Source organism: Triticum urartu, chromosome 4A (genome assembly GCF_056163025.1).
Source record: "Triticum urartu cultivar PI428250 chromosome 4A, HENAU_Tu73, whole genome shotgun sequence".
NCBI lineage: Eukaryota > Viridiplantae > Streptophyta > Magnoliopsida > Poales > Poaceae > Triticum > Triticum urartu.
Genome location: NC_141876.1, coordinates 187,886,245 through 187,908,494, shown reverse-complemented (window position 1 = coordinate 187,908,494; position 22,250 = coordinate 187,886,245). Strand labels below are relative to the sequence as shown.

The window sequence follows — 22,250 nt, the reverse complement described above, 5'->3', positions numbered from 1 at the left end:
TCTTCTATCGCATGCACCTTTTTATTAGTAGATCTTTCAATATGCCATTGAGAATAATTAACCATAATATTATCTAGGAGTTTAGTAGCTTCTCCTAAAGTGATTTCCATAAAAGTGCCTCCCGTGGCTGAATCTAAAATATTTCTAGAAGCAAAATTCAATCCGGCATAAAAAAATTGTATAATCATCCACAAATTCAAACCATGAGTAAGGCAATTGCGTATCATTAATTTCATCCTCTCCCAAGCTTGTGCAACATGTTCATGATCAAGTTGCTTAAAATTCATAATATCGTTTCTAAGGGAGATGATCTTAGCAGGAGGAAAATACTTAGAGATAAAAGCATCTTTGCACTTGTTCCAAGAATCAATACTATTTTTAGGCAAAGACGAAAACCAAGCTTTAGCACGATCTCTAAGCGAAAAAGGAAATAGCTTCAACTTAACAATATCGTTGTCCACATCTTTCTTCTTTTGCATATCACACAAATCAACAAAGCTATTTAGATGGGTAGCGGCATCTTCACTAGGAAGGCCGGAAAACGGATCTTTCATGACAAGATTCAGCAAAGCGACATTAATTTCACAAGATTCAGCATCGGTAAGAGGAGCAATCGGAGTGCTAATAAAATCATTGTTGTTGGTATTGGTAAAGTCACACAATTTAGTGTTATCTTGAGCCATCGTGACAAGCAAGCAATCCAACACACAAGCAAACAAAAAGCAAGCGGGCAAAAAGAGGCAAATAGAGAAAGAGAGGGAAGATAGAGAGAGAGAACGAATAAAACGGCAAGGGTGAAGTGGGGGGGAGAAAAATGAGAGGCAAATGGCAAATAATGTAATGCGGGAGATAAGGGTTGTGATGGGTACTTGGTATGTTGACTTTTGCGTAGACTCCCCGGCAACGGCGCCAGAAATCCTTCTTGCTACCTCTTGAGCACTTGCGTTGGTTTTCCCTTGAATTGGAAAGGGTGGTGAAGCAAAGTAGTGTAAGTATTTCCCTCAGTTTTGAGAACCAAGGTATCAATCCAGTAGGAGGCTACGCGCGAGTCCCTCGTACCTGCACAAAACAAATAACTCCTCGCAACCAACGCGATAAGGGGTTGCCAATCCCTTCACGGTCACTTACGAGAGTGAGATCTGATAGATATGATAAAATAATTTGTTTGGTATTTTTGTGATAAAGATGCAAAGTAAAATAAAATCAAAGGAAATAACTAAGTATTGGAAGATTAATATGATGAAGATAGACCCGGGGGCCATAGGTTTCACTAGTGGCTTCTCTCAAGAGCATAAGTATTTTACGGTGGGTGAACGAATTATTGTTGAGCAATTGACAGAATTGAGCATAGTTATGAGAATATCTAGGTATGATCATGTATATAGGCATCACGTCTGAGACAAGTAGACCGACTCCTTCCTGCATCTACTACTATTACTCCACTGATCGACCGCTATCCAGCATGCATCTAGAGTATTGAGTTCATGAAAACAGAGTAACGCCTTAACCAAGATGACATGATGTAGAGGGATAAATTCATGCAATATGATAAAAAAACCATCTTGTTATCCTCGATGGAAACAATACAATACGTGCCTTGCAGCCCCTACTGTCACTGGGAAAGGACGCCGCAAGATTGAACCCAAAGCTAAGCACTTCTCCCATTGCAAGAAAGATCAATCTAGTAGGCCAAACCAAACTGATAATTCGAAGAGACTTGCAAAGATAACCAATCATACATAAAAGAATTCAGAGAAGATTCAAATATTGTTCATAGATAATCTTGATCATAAACCCACAATTCATCGGTCTCAACAAACACACCGCAAAAAGAAGATTACATCAAATAGATCTCCACTAGAGAGGGGGAGAACATTGTATTGAGATCCAAAAAGAGAGAAGAAGCCATCTAGCTAATAACTATGGACCCGAAGGTCTGAGGTAAACTACTCACACTTCATCGGAGAGGCTATGGTGTTGATGTAGAAACCCTCCGTGGTGGATGCCCTCTCCGGCGGAGCTCCGGAACAGGCCCCAAGATGGGATCTCGTGGATACAGAAAGTTACGGCGGTGGAATTAGGGTTTTGGATCTGTATCTGATCGTTTGGGGGTACGTAGGTATATATAGGAGGAAGGAGTACGTCGGTGGAGCAACAGGGGGCCCACGAGGGGGGAGGGCGCGCCTCCTACCTCGTGGCCTCCTCCTTTATTTCTTGATGTAGGGTCCAAGTCTCCTGGATCATGTTCAGTGAGAAAATCACGTTCCCGAAGGTTTCATTCCGTTTGGACTCCGTTTGATATTCCTTTTCTTCAAAACCCTAAAATAGGCAAAAAAACAACAATTCTGGGCTGGGCCTCCGGTTAATAGGTTAGTCCCAAAAATAATATAAAAGTGGATAATAAAGCCTAATAATGTCCAAAACAGTAGATAATATAGCATGGAGCAATCAAAAATTATAGATACGTTGGAGACGTATCAACCATCCGGCCCTTGCAGGGCGCGCCAGGAGGAGTCCTCCTCCTAGTAGGAGTAGGACTCCCCTTTCCTACTCCTACTAGGAGGGGGAAAGGAAGGAGGAGAGGGAGAAGGAAAGGGGGCGCCGCCCCCCTTCCGTAGTCCAATTCGGACCAGAGGGGGAGGGGGCATGTGGCCTGCCCTAGCCGGACCTCTCTCTCTCTCTCTCCACTAAGGCCCATGTGGCCCATTACTTCTCCGGGGGGTCCGATAACCCTCCGGCACTCCGGTTTTCTCCAAAATCACCTGGAACACTTTCGGTATCCGAATACAGTCGTCCAATATATCAATCTTTATGTCTCGACCATTTCAAGACTCCTCGTCATGTCTGTGATCACATCCGGGACTCCGAACTACCTTCGGTACATCAAATCACATAAACTCATAATATCGATCGTCACCGAACATTAAGCGTATGGACCCTACGGGTTCGAGAACTATGTAGACATGACCGAGACACTTCTCCGGTCAATAACCAATAGCAGAACCTGGATGCTCATATTGGATCCTACATATTCTACGAAGATCTTTACCGGTCAAACCGCATAACAACATACGTTGTTCCCTTTGTCATTGGTATGTTACTTGCCCGAGATTCGATCGTCGGTATCTCAATACCTAGCTCAATCTCATTACCGGAAAGTCTCTTTACTCGTTCCGTAATGCATTATCTCGCAACTAACTCTTTAGTTGTATTGCTTGCAAGGCTTATAGTGATGTGCATTGCCGAGAGGGCCCAGAGATACCTCTCTGGCAATCGGAGTGACAAATCCTAATCTCGATCTATGCCAACTCAACAAGTACCATCGGAGACACCTGTAGAGCACCTTTATAATCACCCAGTTACGTTGTGACGTTTGGTAGCACACAAAGTGTTCCTCCAGTAATCAGGACTTGCATAATCTCATAATCATAGGAACATGTATAATTCATGAAGAAAGTAATAGAAGTAAACTAAAATGATCTAGTGCTAAGCTAACGGAATGGGTCAAGTCAATCACATCATTCTCCTAATGATGTGATCCCGTTTATCAAATGACAACTCATGTCTATGGTTAGGAAACATAACCATCTTTGACCAATGAGCTAGTCAAGTAGAGGCATACTAGTGACACTCTGTTTGTCTATGTATTCACACATGTATTATGTTTCCGGTTAATACAATTCTAGCATGAATAATAAACATTTATCATGCAATAAGGAAATAAATAATAACTTTATTATTGCCTCTAGGGCATATTTCTTTCAGTCTCCCACTTGCACTAGAGTCAATAATCTAGATTACACAGTAATGATTCTAACACCCATGGAGCCTTGGTGTTGATCATGTTTTGCTCGTGAGAGAGGCTTAGTCAACGGGTCTGCAACATTCAGATCTGTATGTATCTTGCAAATCTCTATGTCTCCCACCCGGACTTGATCGCGGATGGAATTGAAGCGTCTCTTGATGTGTTTGGTTCTCTTGTGAAATTTGGATTCCTTTGCTATGGCAATTGCACCAGTATTGTCACAAAAGATTTTCATTGGACCCAATGCACTAGGTATGACACCTAGATCAGATATGAACTCCTTCATCTAGACTCCTTCATTTTCTGCTTCCGAAGCAGCTATGTACTCCGCTTCACACATAGATCCTGCCACGAAGCTTTGTTTAGAACTGCTCCAACTGACAGCTCCACCGTTCAATATAGACACGTATCCGGGTTGCAATTTAGAGTCGTCCGGATCAGTGTCAAAGCTTGCATCGACATAACCATTTACGATGAGCTCTTTGTAACCTCCATAAACGAGAAACATATCCTTAGTCCTTTTCGGGTATTTCAGGATGTTCCTGACTGCTGTCCAGTGATCCACTCCTGGATTACTTTGGTACCTCCCTGCTATACTAATAGCAAGGCACACATCAGGTCTGGTACACAGCATTGCATACATGATAGAGCCTATGGATGAATCATAGGGAACACTTTTCATTTTCTCTCTATCTTCTGCAGTGGTCGGGCATTAGGTCTTACTCAACTTCACACCTTGTAACACAGGCAAGAACCCTTTCTTAGCTTGATCCATTTTGAACTTCTTCAAAGCTTTATCAAGGTATGTGCTTTGTGAAAGTCCAATTAAGCGTCTTGATCTATCTCTATAGATCTTGATGCCCAATATATAAGAAGCTTCACCGAGGTCTTTCATTGAAAAACTCTTATTCAATTATCCTTTTATGCTATCCAGAATTCTATATCATTTCCAATCAACAATATGTCATCCACATATAACATTAGAAATGCTACAGAGCTCCCACTCACTTTCTTGTAAATACATGCTTCTCCAAAAGTCTGCATAAAACCATATGCTTTGATCACACTATCAAAATGTTTATTCCAACTCTGAGAGGTTTGCACCAGTCCATAAATGGATCGCTGGTGCTTGTACACTTTGTTAGCACCCTTTGGATTGATAAAACCTTCAGGTTGCATCATATACAACTCTTCTTCCAGAAATCCATTCAGGAATGCAGTCTTCACATCCATTTGCCAAATTTCATAATCATAAAATGCGGCAATTGCTAACATGATTCGGACGGACTTAACATCGCTACGGGTGAGAAGGTCTCACCGTAGTCAACTCCTTGAACTTGTCAAAAACCTTTCGCAACAAGTCGAGCTTTGTAGACAGTAACGTTACCGTCAGCATCAGTCTTCTTCTTGAAGATCCATTTATTCTCGATGGCTTGCCGATCATCGGCAAGTCAACCAAAGTCCACACTTTGTTCTCATACATGGATCCCATCTCAGATTTCATGGCCTCAAGCCATTTTTCGGAATCTGGGCTCATTATCTCTCCCTCATAGTTCGTAGGTTCGTCATGGTCAAGTAACATGACCTCCAGAACGGGATTACCATACCACTCTGGTGCGGATCTTACTCTGGTTGACCTACGAGGTTCGGTAGTAACTTGATCAGAAGTTTCATGATCATCATCATTGGCTTCCTCACTAATTGGTGTGGGTGCCACAGGAACCGGTTTCTGTGATGGACTACTTTCCAATAAGGGAGCAGGTATAGTTACCTCATCAAGTTCTACTTTCCTCCCACTCACTTCTTTCGAGAGAAACTCCCTCTATAGAAAGGATCCATTCTTAGCAACAAATGCCTTGCCTTCGGATCTGTGATAGAAGGTGTACCCAACAGTCTCCTTTGGGTATCTTGTGAAGACACATTTCTCCAATTTAGGTTCGAGCTTATCAGGTTGAAGCTTTTTCACATAAGCATCGTAGCCCCAAACTTTAAGAAATGACAACTTTGGTTTCTTGCCAAACCATAATTCATAAGGCGTCGTCTCAACGGATTTAGATGGTGCCCTATTTAACGTGAATGCAGCTGTCTCTAAAGCATAACCCCAAAATGATAGTGGTAAATCAGTAAGAGACGTCATAGATCACACCATATCTAGTAAAGTACGATTACGATGTTCGGACACACCATTACGTTGTGGTGTTCCGGGTGGCGTGAGTTGCGGAACTATTCTGCATTGTTTCAAATGAAGACCAAACTCGTAACTCAAATATTCTCCTCCACGATCAGACCGTAGAAACTTTATTTTCTTGTTACGATGATTTTCCACTTCACTCCTAAATTCTTTGAACTTTTCAAATGTTTCAGACTTATGTTTCATCAAGTAGATATACCCATATCTGCTCAAATCATCTGTGAAGGTGAGAAAATAACGATACCCGCCGCGAGCCTCAACATTCATCGGACCACATACATCAGTATGTATGATTTCCAACAAATCTGTTGCTCGCTCCATAGTTCCGGAGAATGGCGTTTTAGTCATCTTGCCCATGAGGCATGGTTCGCAAGTACCAAGTGATTCATAATCAAGTGATTCCAAAAGTCCATCAAAATGGAGTTTCTTCATGCGCTTTACACCAATATGCCCTAAATGGCAGTGCCACAAATAAGTTGTACTATCATTATCAAGTCTGCATCTTTTGGCTTCAACATTATGAATATGTGTATCACTACCATTGAGATTCATTAAAAATAGGCCACTCTTCAAGGGTGCATGACCATAAAAGATATTACTCATATAAATAGAACCACCATTATTCTTTGATTTAAATGAATAGCCGCCTCGCATCAAACAAGATCTAGATATAATGTTCATGCTCAACGCTGGCACCAAATAACAATTACTCAGGTCTAAAACTAATCCCGAAGGTAGATGTAGAGGTAGCGTGCCGACGGCGATCACAATGACTTTGGAACCATTTCCCATGCGCATCGTCACCTCATCCTTAGCCAATCTTCGCTTAATCCGTAGTCCCTGTTTCGAGTTGAAAATATTAGCAATAGAACCAGTATCAAATACCCAGGTGCTACTGCGAGCTTTAGTAAGGTACACATCAATAACATGTATATCACATATACCTTTGTTCACCTTGCCATCTTTCTTATCCGCCAAATACTTGGGGCAGTTCCGCTTCTAGTGACCAATCCTTTGCAGTAGAAGCACTCAGTCTCAGGCTTAGCTCCAGACTGGGTTTCTTCTCTTGAGCAGCAACTTGTTTGCCGTTCTTCTTGAAGTTCCATTTCTTCTTCTGAAAGCACAAGTGCTCCCTAGGTGGTTTTGATAATTGATGACAACATATCTCTTGTTGGACTAACATTTCTATCTAGCATGTTTCAGATAAGTTCAACAATGTAGTGGCATGGACTAAAGGTTGTGGGAACTCCTTCAAGATGCTAAGGACAAAGGATTGGCCAAAGCTTCAAGCTCAAGACTCTTCATTTTATATTTTAGTGATACAAGATCACATTGAGTCTTTAGGAAAAGCCAATACTATCAAGGAGGGATGAGGTGTTGCTTAATGAGCCTCTTGCTTCATGTGCTTAGTGATATGCTCCAAAACCCTCAACTACTTTCTCACTTTCACATAACCCTAAGCCAAACTCGGTCCTACCGATTCTTCATATCCGGCGCCACCGAGTTTCACTTGTCATAAGCCACTGCCAAACCCTAATCAGTTCGGTCTCACCGATGGGATCTCGGTCTCACCGAGATGGGCTTGCAAACTCTCTGTTACCCATTGCAATATTCTCGGTTCCACCGAGATATGCAATCGGTCCCACCGAGTTTGCTTGACCAAATCTCAGTTTCACTTATTACCCAAATCGGTCCCACCGAGTTTGAGTAATCGGTCAAAACGAGTTTTGGATTTACCCTAACCCTAGCACATCGGTCTCACCGAGTTGATCCAGTCGGTCCCACCGAAATCTCTAACGGTCACTAGGTTTACATTTTCGGTCCGACCGAGTTTATTAATTTGGTCCCACCGAGATTGGAAAACTGTGTGTAATGGTTGGATTTTGTGTGGAGGCTATATATACCCCTCCACCTCCTTCTCATTCAGCGAGAGAGCCATCAGAACACACACACCATTCCAACTCATATGTTCTGAGAGAGAACCACCTACTCATGTGTTGAGACCAAGACATTCCATTCCTACCATATGAATCTTGATCTCTAGCCTTCCCAAGTTGCTTTCCACTCAAACCCTCTTTCCACCAAATCCAAATCCCATGAGAGAGAGTTGAGTGTTGGGGAGACTATCATTTGAAGCACAAGAACAAGGAGTTCATTACCTACACACCATTTGTTACTTCTTGGAGAGTGGTGTCTCCTAGATTGGCTAGGTGTCACTTGGGAGCCTCCGACAAGATTGTGGAGTTGAACCAAGGAGTTTGTAAGGGCAAGGAGATCGCCTACTTCGTGAAGATCTACCGCTAGTGAGGCAAGTCCTGTGTGGGCGATGGCCATGGTGGGATAGACAAGGTTGCTTCTTCGTGGACCCTTTGTGGGTGGTTGCTTCTTCGTGGACCCTTCGTGGGTGGAGCCCTATGTGGACTCGCGCAACCATTACCCTTGGGTGGAGCCCTGTGTGGACTCACGCAACCGTTACCCTTCGTGGGTTGAAGTCTCCATCAACGTGGATGTAGGATAGCACCACCTATCCGAACCACGGGAAAAACATCCGTGTCTCCAATTGCGTTTGAATTCTCCAAACCCTTCCCTTTACATTCTTGCAAGTTGCATGCTTTACTTTCCGCTGCCTATATACTCTTTGCATGCTTGCTTGATATGTATTGTGTGTGTTGAAATTGTGCCTAAACTCCACTTAAACCTAAAAAGCTTAAAAATTGCAACTTTAGGATGAAGTGTCTAATCACGCCCCTCTAGACACATCTACTTCTTGATCCTACATCTTCCCTTTACCCTTTTTCTTGAAACTGGTGGTCTTGTTGACCATCAACACTTGATGCTCCTTCTTGATTTCTACCTCCGCAGCCTTTAGCATTGCGAAGAGCTCGGGAATTGCCTTATCCATCCCTTGCATGTTATAGTTCATCACGAAGCTCTTGTAGCTTGGTGGTAGTGATTGAAGAATTTTGTCAATGACACTATCATCCGGAAGATTAACTCCCAGTTGAATCAAGTGATTGTTATACCCAGACATTTTGAGTATATGTTCACCGACAGAACTATTCTCCTCCATCTTGCAGTTGTAGAACTTATTGGAGACCTCATATCTCTCAATCCGGGCATTTGCTTGAAATATTAACTTCAACTCCTGGAACATCTCATATGCTCCATGACGTTCAAAACGTTGTTGAAGTCCCGGTTCTAAGCCGTAAAGCATGGCACACTGAACTATCAAGTAGTCATCAGCTTTGCTTTGCCAGACGTTCATAACATCTGGTTCAGCTCCTGCAGCAGGTTTGGCACCTAGCGGTGCTTCCAGGATGTAATTCTTCTATGCAGCAATGAGGATAATCCTAAAGTTACGGACCCAGTCCGTGTAATTGCTACCATCATCTTTCAACTTTGCTTTCTCAAGGAACGCATTAAAATTCAATGGAACAACAGCACGAGCCATCTATCTACAACAACATAGACAAGCAAAATACTATCAGGTACTACGTTCATGATAAATTAAAGTTCAATTAATCATATTTAAGATCCCACTTAGATAGACATCCCTCTAATCATCTAAGTGATCACGTGATCCAAATCAACTAAACCATGACCGATCATCACGTGAAATGGAGTAGTTTTCAATGGTGAACATCACTATGTTGATCATATCTACTATATGATTCACGCTCGACCTTTCGGTCTCAGTGTTTCGAGGCCATATCTGCATATGCTAGGCTCATCAAGTTTAACCCGAGTATTTCTGCGTGTGCAAAACTAGCTTGCACCCGTTGCATGTGAATGTAGAGCTTATCACACCCGATCATCACGTGGTGTCTCGGCGCGACGAACTTTGGCAATGGTGCATACTCAGGGAGAACACTTGTACCTTGAAATTTAGTGAGAGATCATCTTATAATGCTACCGTCAATCAAGCAGAATAAGATGCATAAAGGATAAACATCACATGCAATCAATATAAGTGATATGGTATGGCCATCATCATCTTGTGCCTTTGATCTCCATCTCCAAAGCACCGTCATGATCACCATCGTCACCGGCGCGACACCTTGATCTCCATCGTAGCATTGTTGTCGTCTCGCCAAATATTGCTTCTACGACTATTGCTACTGTTTAGTGATAAAGTAAAGCAATTACAGGGCGATTGCATTGCATACAATAAAGCGACAACCATATGGCTCCTGCCAGTTGCTGATAACTCTGTTGCAAAACATGATCATCTCATACAATAAAATATAGCATCATGCCTTGACCATATCACATCACAACATGCCCTGCAAAAACAAGTTAGACGTCCTCTACCTTGTTGTTGCAAGTTTTACGTGGCTGCTACGGGCTGAGCAAGAACCGTTCTTACCTACGCATCAAAACCACAACGATATTTCATCAAGTTAGTGTTGTTTTAACCTTCAACAAGGACCGGGTGTAGTCACACTCGGTTCAACTAAAGTTGGAGAAACTGACACCCGCGAGCCACCTGTGTGCAAAGCACGTCGGTAGAACCAGTCTCGCGTAAGCGTACGCGTAATGTCGGTCCAGGCCGCTTCATCCAACAATACCGCCGAACCAAAGTATGACATGTTGGTAAGCAGTATGACTTGTATCGCCGACAACTCACTTGTGTTCTACTCGTGCATATAACATCAACGCATAAACCTAGCTCGGATGCCACTGTTGGGGAACGTAGTAATTTCAAAAATTCTCCTACGCACACGCAAGATCATGGTGATGTATAGCAACGAGAGAGGAGAGTATCGTCCACGTACCCTCGTAGACCGTAAGCGGAAGCGTTATGAGAACGTGGTTGATGTAGTCGTACGTCTTCACGATCCGACTGATCCAAGTACCGAACGTACGGCACCTCCGAGTTCAGCACACATTTAGCTCGATGACATCCCACGAACTCCGATCCAATAGAGCTTCACATGAGAGTTCCGTCAGCACGACGGCATGATGATGGTGATGATGTTGCTATCGACGCAGGGCTTCGCCTAAGCACCACTACAATATGATCGAGGTGGATTATGGTGGAGGGGGCACCGCACACAGCTTGGAACAATCCACTTGTGTGTCCTAGGGTGCCCCCTGCCCCCGTATATAAAGGAGTAAGGGGGAAGGCCGGCCGGCCCTTGCAGGGCGCGCCAGGAGGAGGAGTCCTCCTCCTAGTAGGAGTAGGACTCCCCTTTCCTACTCCTACTAGGAGGGGGAAAGGAAGGAAGAGAGGGAGAAGGAAAGGGGGGGCGCCGCCCCCCCTTCCCTAGTCCAATTCGAACCAGAGGGGGAGGGGGCGTGCCACCTGCCCTGCCGGCCCTCTCTCTCTCCACTAAGGCCCATGTGGCCCATTACTTCTCCCGGGGGGTTCCGATAACCCTCCCGCACTCTGGTTTTCTCCGAAATCACCCGGAACACTTTCGGTATCCGAATATAGTCGTCCAATATATCAATCTTTATGTCTCGACCATTTCGAGACTCCTCGTCATGTCCGTGATCACATCCGGGACTCCAAACTACCTTTGGTACATCAAATCACATAAACTCATAATACCGATTGTCACCGAACATTAAGCATGTGGACCCTATGGGTTTGAGAACTATGTAGACATGACCGAGACACTTCTCCGGTCAATAACCAATAGCAGAACCTGGATGCTCATATTGGCTCCTACATATTCTACGAAGATCTTTATCGGTCAAACCGCATAACAACATACATTGTTCCCTTTGTCATTGGTATGTTACTTGCCCGAGATTCGATCGTCGGTATCTCAATACCTAGCTCAATCTTGTTACCGCAAGTCTCTTTACTCGTTCCGTAATGCATCATCCCGCAACTAACTCATTAGTTGTATTGCTTGCAAGGCTTATAGTGATGTGCATTACCGAGAGGGCCCAGAGATACCTCTCCGACAATCGGAGTGACAAATCATAATCTCTATCTATGCCAACTCAACAAGTACCATCGGAGACACCTGTAGAGCACCTTTATAATCACCCAGTTACATTGTGACGTTTGGTAGCACACAAAGTGTTTGTCCGGTAATCGGGAGTTGCATAATCTCATAGTCATAGGAACATGTATAAGTCATGAAGAAAGCCATAGCAGTAAACAAAAACGATCAAGTGCTAAGCTAACGGAATGGGTCAAGTAAATCACATCATTGTCCTAATGATGTGATCCCATTTATCAAATGACAACTCATGTATATGGTTAGGAAACATAACCACTTTGACCAACGAGCTAGTCAAGTAGAGGCATACTAGTGATACTCTGTTTCTCTATGTATTCACACGTGTATTATGTTTCTGGTTAATACAATTCTAGCATGAATAATAAACATTTATCATGAAATAAGGAAATAAATAATAACTTTATTATTGCCTCTAGGGCATATTTCCTTCATATCTAGTGAACTATGCTTGATAAGGTCAAATGCCAATGATGTCATAGCCTTGAAGCATCCATTGATATGTCTATGCACCGTTTCCGGACTATGCTGAAACCTATCAGTCAATGTACGATAACTCGCATTCCTGGAAAGCATGTACATAAACATCCCTGGTTGCTCTTCAACGCCGACTCCTTTTGAATTTCGTAAAAGATTTTTGGATCTAAGATGGCCGCATAGAAGTTGGAAGATGTGGGATTCCATCCTAAGAATATCATGGCACCATTGAGGGTGGCCATCCAATATTTCTCGGATATACTTAGCTCCGTTAAGAATGGATGTGTTCATTGGATTCTTTTCTCTCCTATAAGATATACAATATAATGTCGGGAAGACAAGAAACATCATCTCCTCCTCCTCCGAATCAGTACATGACTCATATCCATCATCATGGTTACTCGTATCCATTATCTAGCGAGAAGAGATTACAAAATAAATACCGCAACTCTCCTTCGAAGTAAACACAGTAGTATATGTAATCTATGTTATGACAGTGGAAATAAAAGGAGCACTAGCACATCAAGATAACGAGATTAGTGTAACATGAAAAGGTACTACCATACTTTTATTGGTTGATGTAACATTTGAGTATAGATGCATATAGACAAGCCACAAGCCCATATGCAAAACAATGAATAAGAAATCAGTGACACACACACAAGCTGGACTGAATGCTTTTGAGTTAATTAAGTACCTTCAGTTCTGAGCTTTAAATGTCAAAAGAGCTTCACAGAATCTTGAATCCTCCAAATCACTCTAATAGTTCTGCATTGCACAAAGGCAGCAATGAGCCAATGACATCAGTAGCATATGAACAGAAGTTGAACATCTTATGTCTACACTAACAAACTAGAAACAGTAGTACCAAGTGCCTCCAATAAGCATTTCAAATGTATTGGATAGGCACACTTGTCAGCCTTTGGAACTTTTGAAGATCAAACTCTCCCAAATAATAGGGGGATATGCCAGTCGTCCTGATTCCACTTAATGCAAATGACCGAAGATCTAACGAATGAGCTGTAGTCTACAGATGTGAAACTCAAAGACTTGAAACTATATAGCGTCGAAGGGGTGGAGGGACATAGGAGCTTTTGCATGGCATGGATGACCAGGAAAGGACGGGCAGAGGAGGGGCAGAAGAGGAGGAGGGAAGATACCTTGACGGAGCAGAGGAGGCCGCTGGAGGAGTAGCGAGTGGCTGTCGTGGTTAGGTAACAACTGTTGGTAAATAACGTCGTCACCGTCACCGTCGCAGTCAGGAACGACTTGTAGTTACCGTCGCGCCTAACCCCCGACATGGTCAATGTGGTCGGCACCTCACCACATCGCCGTCGCGAACGTCGACGCTTCACGCCCTCGAGGACACCAGCATCGGTGCCTCTTGGCTGCGTAGCCTCGATCTAGGTCTAGAGCGAGAGGAGAGGTGGGGAAAAACGACGAGCAGTGGTCTGTATCAGAAACCGGTCTATTACGGGTGTAAACCAGAAAACTAGTGTAAATTGCACAGCCCAAAAACGACATGCCAAGCACCTGTTCGAGGCCCGTCCGCATTTTTCTCACAGGGGTACATTTTACAAGTGTTTTGGGCCCAAAAGCGAGGAACCAAGCGGGGCCTAATAGACATTGCCTATTTAGTCTGTAAAACAATGCAGCAAACAAACTTGTTGTGTAAGCAGAATTCAATAAATAGCAGGTGCCACAAGGGGATGTCCCATGGTGTATGCTCTTTTCGGATGATGTGGTGCTAGTCTACGATAGTCGGACGAGGGTTAATAAAAAGTTAGAGATGTGGAGTCAGACTTTGGAATTAAAAGGTTTTAGGCTTAGTAGAACTAAAATCGAGTGCATGAGGTGTTGTTCCAGTTCTACTAGGCACGAGGAAGAAGTTAGCCTTGATAGGCAGGTCAGGTGTCACCTCAGAAGGACACCTTTTGATATTTGGGATCAATGCTGAAGAAGGATGGCGATATGGATTAAGATGTGAGCCATCGAATTAAAGCTGGATGAATGAAGTGACGCAAAGCTTCTGGCATCTCAGTGACAAGAGAGTGCCACAAAACCTAAGAGGCAGGTTCTGTAGGACAACTATTCGACCTATGATGTTGTATGAGTTGAATTTTTGCCAACTAAAAGCCAACATGTCCAATAGCAAAGATGCTCATGTAAAGATGGATATGTGGCCATGCAAAAAAGGATCGGGACAGAAATGATGATATACATGATAGAGTTGGGGTAGCACTGGTTGAAGAGAAGCTTGCCCAACATTGTCTAAAAGATGGTTTGGGCATATGCAACGAAGGCCTCCAAAAGTGCCAGCGCATATTGGATAGTTAAAGCATGCTAATAAACGTCAAGAGAGGTTGGCGAAGACCAAACTTGACATGGGAGGAGCATGTAAAGAGAGATCTGAAGGGTTGGAATATCACCAAAGAACTAGCCGTGGACAAGGGTGTGTGGAAGTTGGCTATCCACATGCCAGACCATGACTTGGTTGAGATATAATAGGTTTCAATTCTAGCCTACCACAGCTTGTTGTAGGACTTTTTAAGCAATGCATATGAGAAAAGTCACAATGGTCTGATGTTAACATTACATCTACATACATTCTTTAATCACATATGACACTTCTATATAGTGAAAACTCACAATAGTACAACGAAAAGGTTACACACACATTAACTTGATAAAAGTAACAACAGATGGGCTAGTTATGTTGGCAACATACAGTCCCTTATACACAGAGAAATGGAAATAATGATCAATAAGTTACTGCTGGTCACCTGTCTAGTTCAAGAAAATCATACTGAAGTTCAGAGATACACTCAAACTGAAAGAATGAACTTGCCTCGTCTTTATCATCATGGAAGCTACCTCCAGCAGAAGCCTGGATTGATGATCGATATTGTAAGCTCTAGCATAAGCCATATTCTCTAATACATCAGCACTGTCCAATCCAAACCTAGAATCCAGTAGTCACTTGTTTAATAACCAAATTCATGTTAAAACCAACCTAAAATCCAGTATTCACTTGCTTAGTAATCAAATTCATGTTAAAACCAACCTAGAATCTAGTATTCACTTGCTTATTAATAAAATTCAAGCTAAGAGCCAAAGTAACTAGTGTAACCAAAGGTGTCACCTGTCTGCTATCTGGAGGAGCCTCTGAGGTCTGAATGTCCCCTCTGCGTCAATGTAGAGAGCCTTTCGTTCACCACCACCTTGGTCCAATAGAAGCTGAAATATATCATGTTTAACATATGCGAGATTAACAACAAGATTCGGGTGTCAATGCAAAAAAACACACCAATAAATGAAGTCTCACCTGACATGTAACACACAGAGTGTGACACAACTAACTCTTTCCTGAGCGGAACTCACCATATAACTCTGTGATAGATCATGTTTCTATCCCCCTGTTGAAGGTAGGTTAGATCCGATACTCAATGGATCACAAGTCATTTATTAAATTATGCAGAGAGGGAAAATCATAAAGCTGATAGCACATTACCATCCAAGATCTTATCAAGCTCCCTTGATCCAGTTGTAACTTGAATGATCTCTAGCCTCTGTGCATGTAGTTGGCTCGCACTTGTAAATCCCAGCGGAACAAGCTTGGATGCTGCAAACATTTGTAGATAGTAAATATTTTACAGTGTGCTATAAAATTTCCATGCAAAAGACAATTCTGGTCTCATGATTACTTGCCTGCCTCAATTATCTTGTCAACTTTGGCCTCACCGATTCCTTTGATTTGCAAAAGATCTCTCCTTGGAGTGTAAGCCACATATTCTACTATGTAAAGACCGACATCTTTGAGCCTTTTCACATCTAATGTAGCTATTCCAGATGCCTTGGCAAGAAAATATCAGTGTTAATGAAAACATTTGTTGACAAGAAATGGGCACTACTTAACCATTAATTACAGCTTGTCACATGGCAATAAAGATATGAGGATCAAAAGCACCTAAACCACTAAACCAGCTCACAACAGCCTTGACATACGCCACTTTGACAAACACATGATAAAAAACTATTTCTACTACTAGAGTTTTCTGAAGAAATTATAGAATTAAGCCATGCATTCAATTTGGTGGCTGGTTGCTAAAATTTCCAGTTAGCAAGATATGGCATGCATGCAGATAACAAGTTGCTCATTTCTTCACATTGTTCATGTTGAAATATAACAATCCAGGCGCATATGAAATATTGTAGTCTTTGGTACATTCACGTATGCAACAAGACAATAATAATAATAATTCATAAAAGCAATTTAGCAAAGAAGACAGTGGATGCTGACATGTCGCTACATTTTCCAAGCGATTTTAGAAGCAAGAACCCTTAAATTAGAGCTTAACGCGTAGAAGTAGTATTGTATTAAATATTGAATCCGCCACCTCAACTTTTGATGAATAAATAAGTTTAACCAAGAATACGCAAGTCATCTTAATTGCAAGTTGAGCGGATATCCCCTTCAAAAAATGAACGCCATTAAGGGGCGAATCCGTAGGAAGAAGTCAAGAAGGTGGGCTTTTGTGATCAAGAACCTGCAGAAACACCCTCAAATCCAAGTGGCAACACCAATTTTGAATATCAATTCGCCTGCAAGGGGAACGGAAACTCCAAGAAATGCGCGCCATTTGGGGTGGGGGACGGGGGAGAATCGAATCAAGAATTTCCAGCAAGAATCTAAATCCACACCGCAAGAAGCCAACAGCGACCCCAAATCGAGACATACTCGCAGCAATCGTCCTATACGCGGAGCGGAAACCCTGAGAAAGCCTCGAGTTTGAGGAAAACATTTGGGGACCAAGATTGGGACAGAGTTTTGATAGAGCACCTGGAGCTGCTCGATGGTGAAGGGACCGTGCTCCCCCTCCTCCTGCTCCACCGTTGCCGTCTTCTGCTGCGCCGTCGTTGCCGCCATGGGCAACACACTAGTAGAGGAGAGAGACGGTCGGTTGGGAGGGAAATGTGAAGGGCGCCAAGGCGGAGAGGAAGAGGCTTTCGTTTATTGGATCTTCTTCAGGCCTGTGAACGGGCCACTACTTACTCTTTTCTTTTTTGAGCAACAGGCCACTACTTACTTGCTGAGGCCTAGTGGACCAGAACTAGCTTGGGCCTGGCTAGGCTAAAGTGTTGGAGGCCCGGAAAAGCCACTACAGTCCGTCCTCCCCAAGAAAAGAAAACTCCGTCCCAAGAAGAAACTCGCCGCCGTCTCCTCTCCTCTCTACTAGTACTTGGTTCCCAAGAAGAAACACCACCAAGCACCCACCCCGTGTAGTAGAAATAGAATCAAGTGCTTCGAATTCCGATCCGCATCCGCCGACGCGATGTTTCTCACGAGGTAATCGATTTCTTCCTCTCCAAGCTCAGCTCAGGATTTTGTTATCGATTCCTTGGATCTGTCGCCGACGGCGGGATTGCTGATTCTCATGGGGTTTCTCGGCGTGTGTGTGTGCAGGACGGAGTACGACCGTGGGGTCAACACCTTCTCCCCGGAGGGGCGGCTGTTCCAGGTCGAGTACGCCATTGAGGCCATCAAGGTGAGATTCATTGTGGGGGTGGGGGAGGCCAGATTCGTGGGGTTTTGGGCCTGAGGTTGGGCATTTAGGATGAGACTGCGGATCTCCGGATTACGTGCTGAGATTGATGTGCCCCTCGCTACATTCTTATGATGCTGATCCTTCTGTTATGGATTGCAGTTGGGCTCCACTGCAATCGGCTTGATGACTAAGGATGGTGTTGTACTGGCTGTTGAGAAACGTGTCACCTCACCGCTGCTGGTAATTTTGCATATCCACTTATTAATTTATATTATTGTTCCTGTGAAATACTACCATATCCTTCAGCTGTATGCTTGATGACTGTTGATGATCTCTTAATGGGCAAAATGTCCACATTCTTAGATAGGTCCATTAGGGTTTTCACTATTATCTTTTTTGTTCTATGTTTCAACTGTCAAGATGTTGATATTGTTCTTCAGGGTATATCCAATTTCTTAGTGCTTTAACAGGGTAGGTTCTGTTGTTGTTTAACCTAATTTATGCATTCTGCCAAATATTGACAAATTGATTCATGTCTACTTACCAGACTGGAAAAATAATGTACTACTGGACAACTTAGAAATATGTCGGTTTGTTTTCTCAACACATAACTATCACTTCTTTTATCTTCATAACTCATCGTCAAGGATCACTGGACATGTGATGATTGGTTGAATCTTGTGCACATGTTTTGTCCCCATTTGTCAGACAAGTATTTTTCTGTTTCTTGTTTGGATGATATGCACAAGTACTTGACGCCCATTTTTTTTACCCATAGCTTGTTTGTGTTAATTAATAAGGATCTACATGAAACTTATATGTAGCGGTAAAAGATAACTGCCTGATGCTGACTGTATTTGATGTTACTTAGTTGTCTTTTATTCCTTGAGGTTCCATCATCCTTCAACTTTTAGTTCCTATGTTAGGTTGTACCATGCCCAAACTGTTGAACACTTCAAGTTTTCTTTGCTATGATTATACAGGAACCAAGCAGTGTGGAGAAAATCATGGAAATTGATGAGCATGTCGGCTGTGCCATGAGTGGCCTTATTGCTGACGCCAGAACACTGGTTGAGCATGCTCGTGTTGAGACTCAGGCAAGCTATTTGGTTATTATTACATACATGCAAGTTCTGCCCTCTATTGGTTAACTTCACTTCATATGGTCTCAAACAGAATCATAGGTTCTCATATGGGGAGCCAATGACAGTAGAATCTACCACACAAGCTATCTGTGACTTGGCTTTGCGCTTTGGTGAAGGTGATGAAGAATCAATGGTGAGTCTCATTCTCTTTTTTCTACTAATGCAATGACAAAAGGTCTTGCACACGTGCAGAAGATGGGAAACAGGATCATTTTTCTGTTGTTGCATCTTCTTTTTCTAAAGGAAACAATGCTGTATATCACACTTTGATGGCTGCATACTTCCTATGGTAACAAAGTATAACTACGGAGGAAACTGAACATCTTTGTTGGAAATTTTTGTAGTGTAGTTAACATAATAGACATTTTTTAGATGACTGCCAAAATTTATGAAAAGTTTGTGGATCTAGACCAAACCAGCACGTGTTTAGTTTGGCTTTTGCTGATTATTATCTTCTAGACTTGAGTTACTTTGTTAACCTGTACTTGCAAAGACTCATGAACTAGTCAAAGCAATTTTGTTAATCTTGACTAATTACTTTGCTGTATTTACCCGCTCACATTTTTCTGTATTTTACACACGTACCAATATCATAGAGTAAGGTTCTGATGTACTTGTTTATTTATGCAGTCACGGCCGTTTGGAGTCTCTCTCCTTATTGCTGGTCATGATGAACATGGACCCAGCTTGTAAGTATCGATCCCTTTAACTCAGATCATTGGGTTGTCAGTAACTCTTATTGATAATAAACTTTTAGAACCACTTTGTAAGTATCGATCCCTTTAACTCAGTTCATTGGGTTGTCAGTAACTCTTATTGAATAATAAACTTTTAGAACCAGTTTGTAAGTATCGATCCCTTTAACTCAGTTTATTGGGTTGTCAGTAACTCTTATTGAATAATAAACTTTTAGAACCAGCTTGTAAGTATCAATCTCTCTACCTTTTATACAAATTGAAAAACAGGTGTGGTAGCATGCCGCGTGGTTGTCAGTAACTCTTATTAAATATAAATTTGATTATCTTTATCATAGCAGCTAGAAGTTCGGAAAGCAGAGCAACTAGCTATAACAGAAACGATGCTTTTCTTTGTTTAATATATATTGCCTTTTTCTAGATTGTCACGTCAATTGCCATCCCTGACCCCTCACCCTCAGTGCTGCCAAAATGATACCTTTTGTTTCCAGTTACATGAATTATAACCGGCATTAGTTCCTGTACACCTACATTTTATGGAGACTATCTGAGAAAAGGAATTCACCAATAGTTGTTCTAGTGGCCGTTTCCATCATCCCCTGTTCGCTCAATCTTAGTTGATATGATGAAGATAATCAAATTTTACTGCCAAGGTTTCTAGTTTAGTTGCTTTACTTTCAAAATTCCAACTGCTGTGTAAGTTGACATGATATTCAATTATAATCAAGGAGAGTTGATATTTGAAAACTGGCATATCAAAGAGTGTTATCCAATGCTTCGGGGTTTTATATGTTATATTTTCTATCCTTATACATTCATGTATTATTTCTCCCCAGATGAGCAACTATATCCCTGCTTGATGATAAGTCATAAGAATCATGTCTTCCATCTTAACTGAGGTTGTTACCACTTGATTAGATGATGCACTTGAAACAGCTCTTTCCTTTGTGTGGTATTTCTATCTGTCTATGTTGTGAAGCGAGCATCATGTAATTACTTGTGTGATGATCAGTTTACAAAGCCAAGTGAACTTTACTAGTATCTCATCGATCAATTATTGTCTTACAGGTATTACACAGACCCATCGGGGACCTTTTGGCAGTGCAAGGCCAAGGCCATTGGGTCGGGCTCTGAAGGAGCTGATAGCTCATTACAAGAGCAGTACAACAAGGTATCATAACTATCTAAACAGGGGATAGACCATAAGTTAGGTGCAAGCATGCAGACAACTTTAGTTCCAGCACTAACAACATGAAAAATTCCCATATCGTTTGGAGAAAAATCTGCTGCATGGGTCATAGACATAAATTGCATAGCAAGTCTGGATCAAAAATCTGAGCTAACAGTCTTAGCTATGACATCAAAGCCATCAAAGCCATTTATGTGGTGTTTACGGACATGCACCAGTTGAACTGCTACAGCTTAGAAGTCTTGAATTTTGCTGTCTACACAGTACGCAGACCTACATATAAAATTTGGTGCCGTGTTGTAGCCATGCTTTCAGTAGTTGCCGGAATTCATGCATGCAGAATTGTGCTTGAAAAGAATTGACATGTTGATGCAGGAACTGACCATCGCTGAGGCAGAGACCATAGCCCTTTCTATCCTGAAGCAGGTTATGGAAGAAAAGGTAGGGCATCTCGACCCTTTCCATATTCGTCACTCGTAGGTTCAATAAATACCGTGTCACAGATGCCTAATAATATGTAATCTCTTTTGAAACAGGTGACCCCGAACAATGTTGACATTGCGAAGGTCTCCCCTAGCTACCACCTCTACACCCCTTCTGAGGTTGAAGCGGTCATCTCGAGGTTGTGAAGGATTGCCACTTTGTGAGACAGCTCTTGTATTCCCATGAACCCTAAGGCACAATGAACTATGAACTCTGTTGTGGGTTTGGGTTGTCTGCCTACTGTTGAAGGGATATTAGTGCCTGCTTGGGCGTTGCATCTGATTCTCATCTCCCAGTCCAGTCATTTGTTTGTAGCACTAAGACGTTGTGTCACCAAAAAGAATTAGTACACATAATTTTCAGCATCTAGCAAGTGCGTAGGTATCACTGGCTGCATTTGTGTGCATTTGGTTTGTAAACATCTCTACTGTTAAGGGGAGTTGGTGTTTGTACTAGTGGCGTGTTTGGTTGCTTGCATTAAGCTCTGCCAGGCCTGTGCGGGAAGAAATTGGCCTGTTTGGTTGGTTGGGTCGGATCCAAAAGCTGGTTGCTCGCATTAGCTAGGCACGCGTGGGAAGAAATTGACCCGTTTGGTTGGTTGGGTCGGATCCAAAAGCTGGCCCACACAAAGCTTAAAGCACCTCTTGCTTGGCTTTGAGGTAACGGCTGAATTGGCCTTTTATGCAACCTGAATGCACACATGATTGCAAGTACAGAGCTCACGCATGGAGAGAAAGAAGGAAA

At 42.5% G+C, this 22,250-nt stretch overlaps 1 protein-coding gene and 1 pseudogene across 1 annotated transcript; one reads left to right on the top strand and one right to left on the bottom strand.

The window, feature by feature from the left end:
- Positions 1-15,235: 15,235 nt before the first annotated feature.
- LOC125554745 (DNA repair protein RAD51 homolog B-like) lies at positions 15,236-17,375 on the bottom strand (annotated as a pseudogene).
- A 236-nt stretch (positions 17,376-17,611) lies between these two features.
- LOC125551607 (proteasome subunit alpha type-5) lies at positions 17,612-21,961 on the top strand. The gene is made up of 9 exons (XM_048714873.2): positions 17,612-17,795; positions 17,913-17,994; positions 18,154-18,234; positions 18,978-19,091; positions 19,171-19,272; positions 19,770-19,828; positions 20,903-21,005; positions 21,399-21,464; positions 21,560-21,961. The coding sequence occupies exons 1-9, from the start codon at positions 17,782-17,784 to the stop codon at positions 21,650-21,652; spliced, it is 714 nt and encodes a 237-aa protein (XP_048570830.1). The 5' UTR covers positions 17,612-17,781; the 3' UTR covers positions 21,653-21,961.
- Positions 21,962-22,250: the final 289 nt, after the last annotated feature.

What these genes read in the sequence shown, in the direction of transcription:
- LOC125551607 (XM_048714873.2), top strand. An exon ending in AAGGTGATGAAGAATCAATG is followed by an intron (nt 19,273 to 19,769) that starts GTGAGTCTCATT and finishes TTATTTATGCAG; the next exon opens with TCACGGCCGTTTGGAGTCTC. An exon ending in TACAAGAGCAGTACAACAAG is followed by an intron (nt 21,006 to 21,398) that starts GTATCATAACTA and finishes ATGTTGATGCAG; the next exon opens with GAACTGACCATCGCTGAGGC.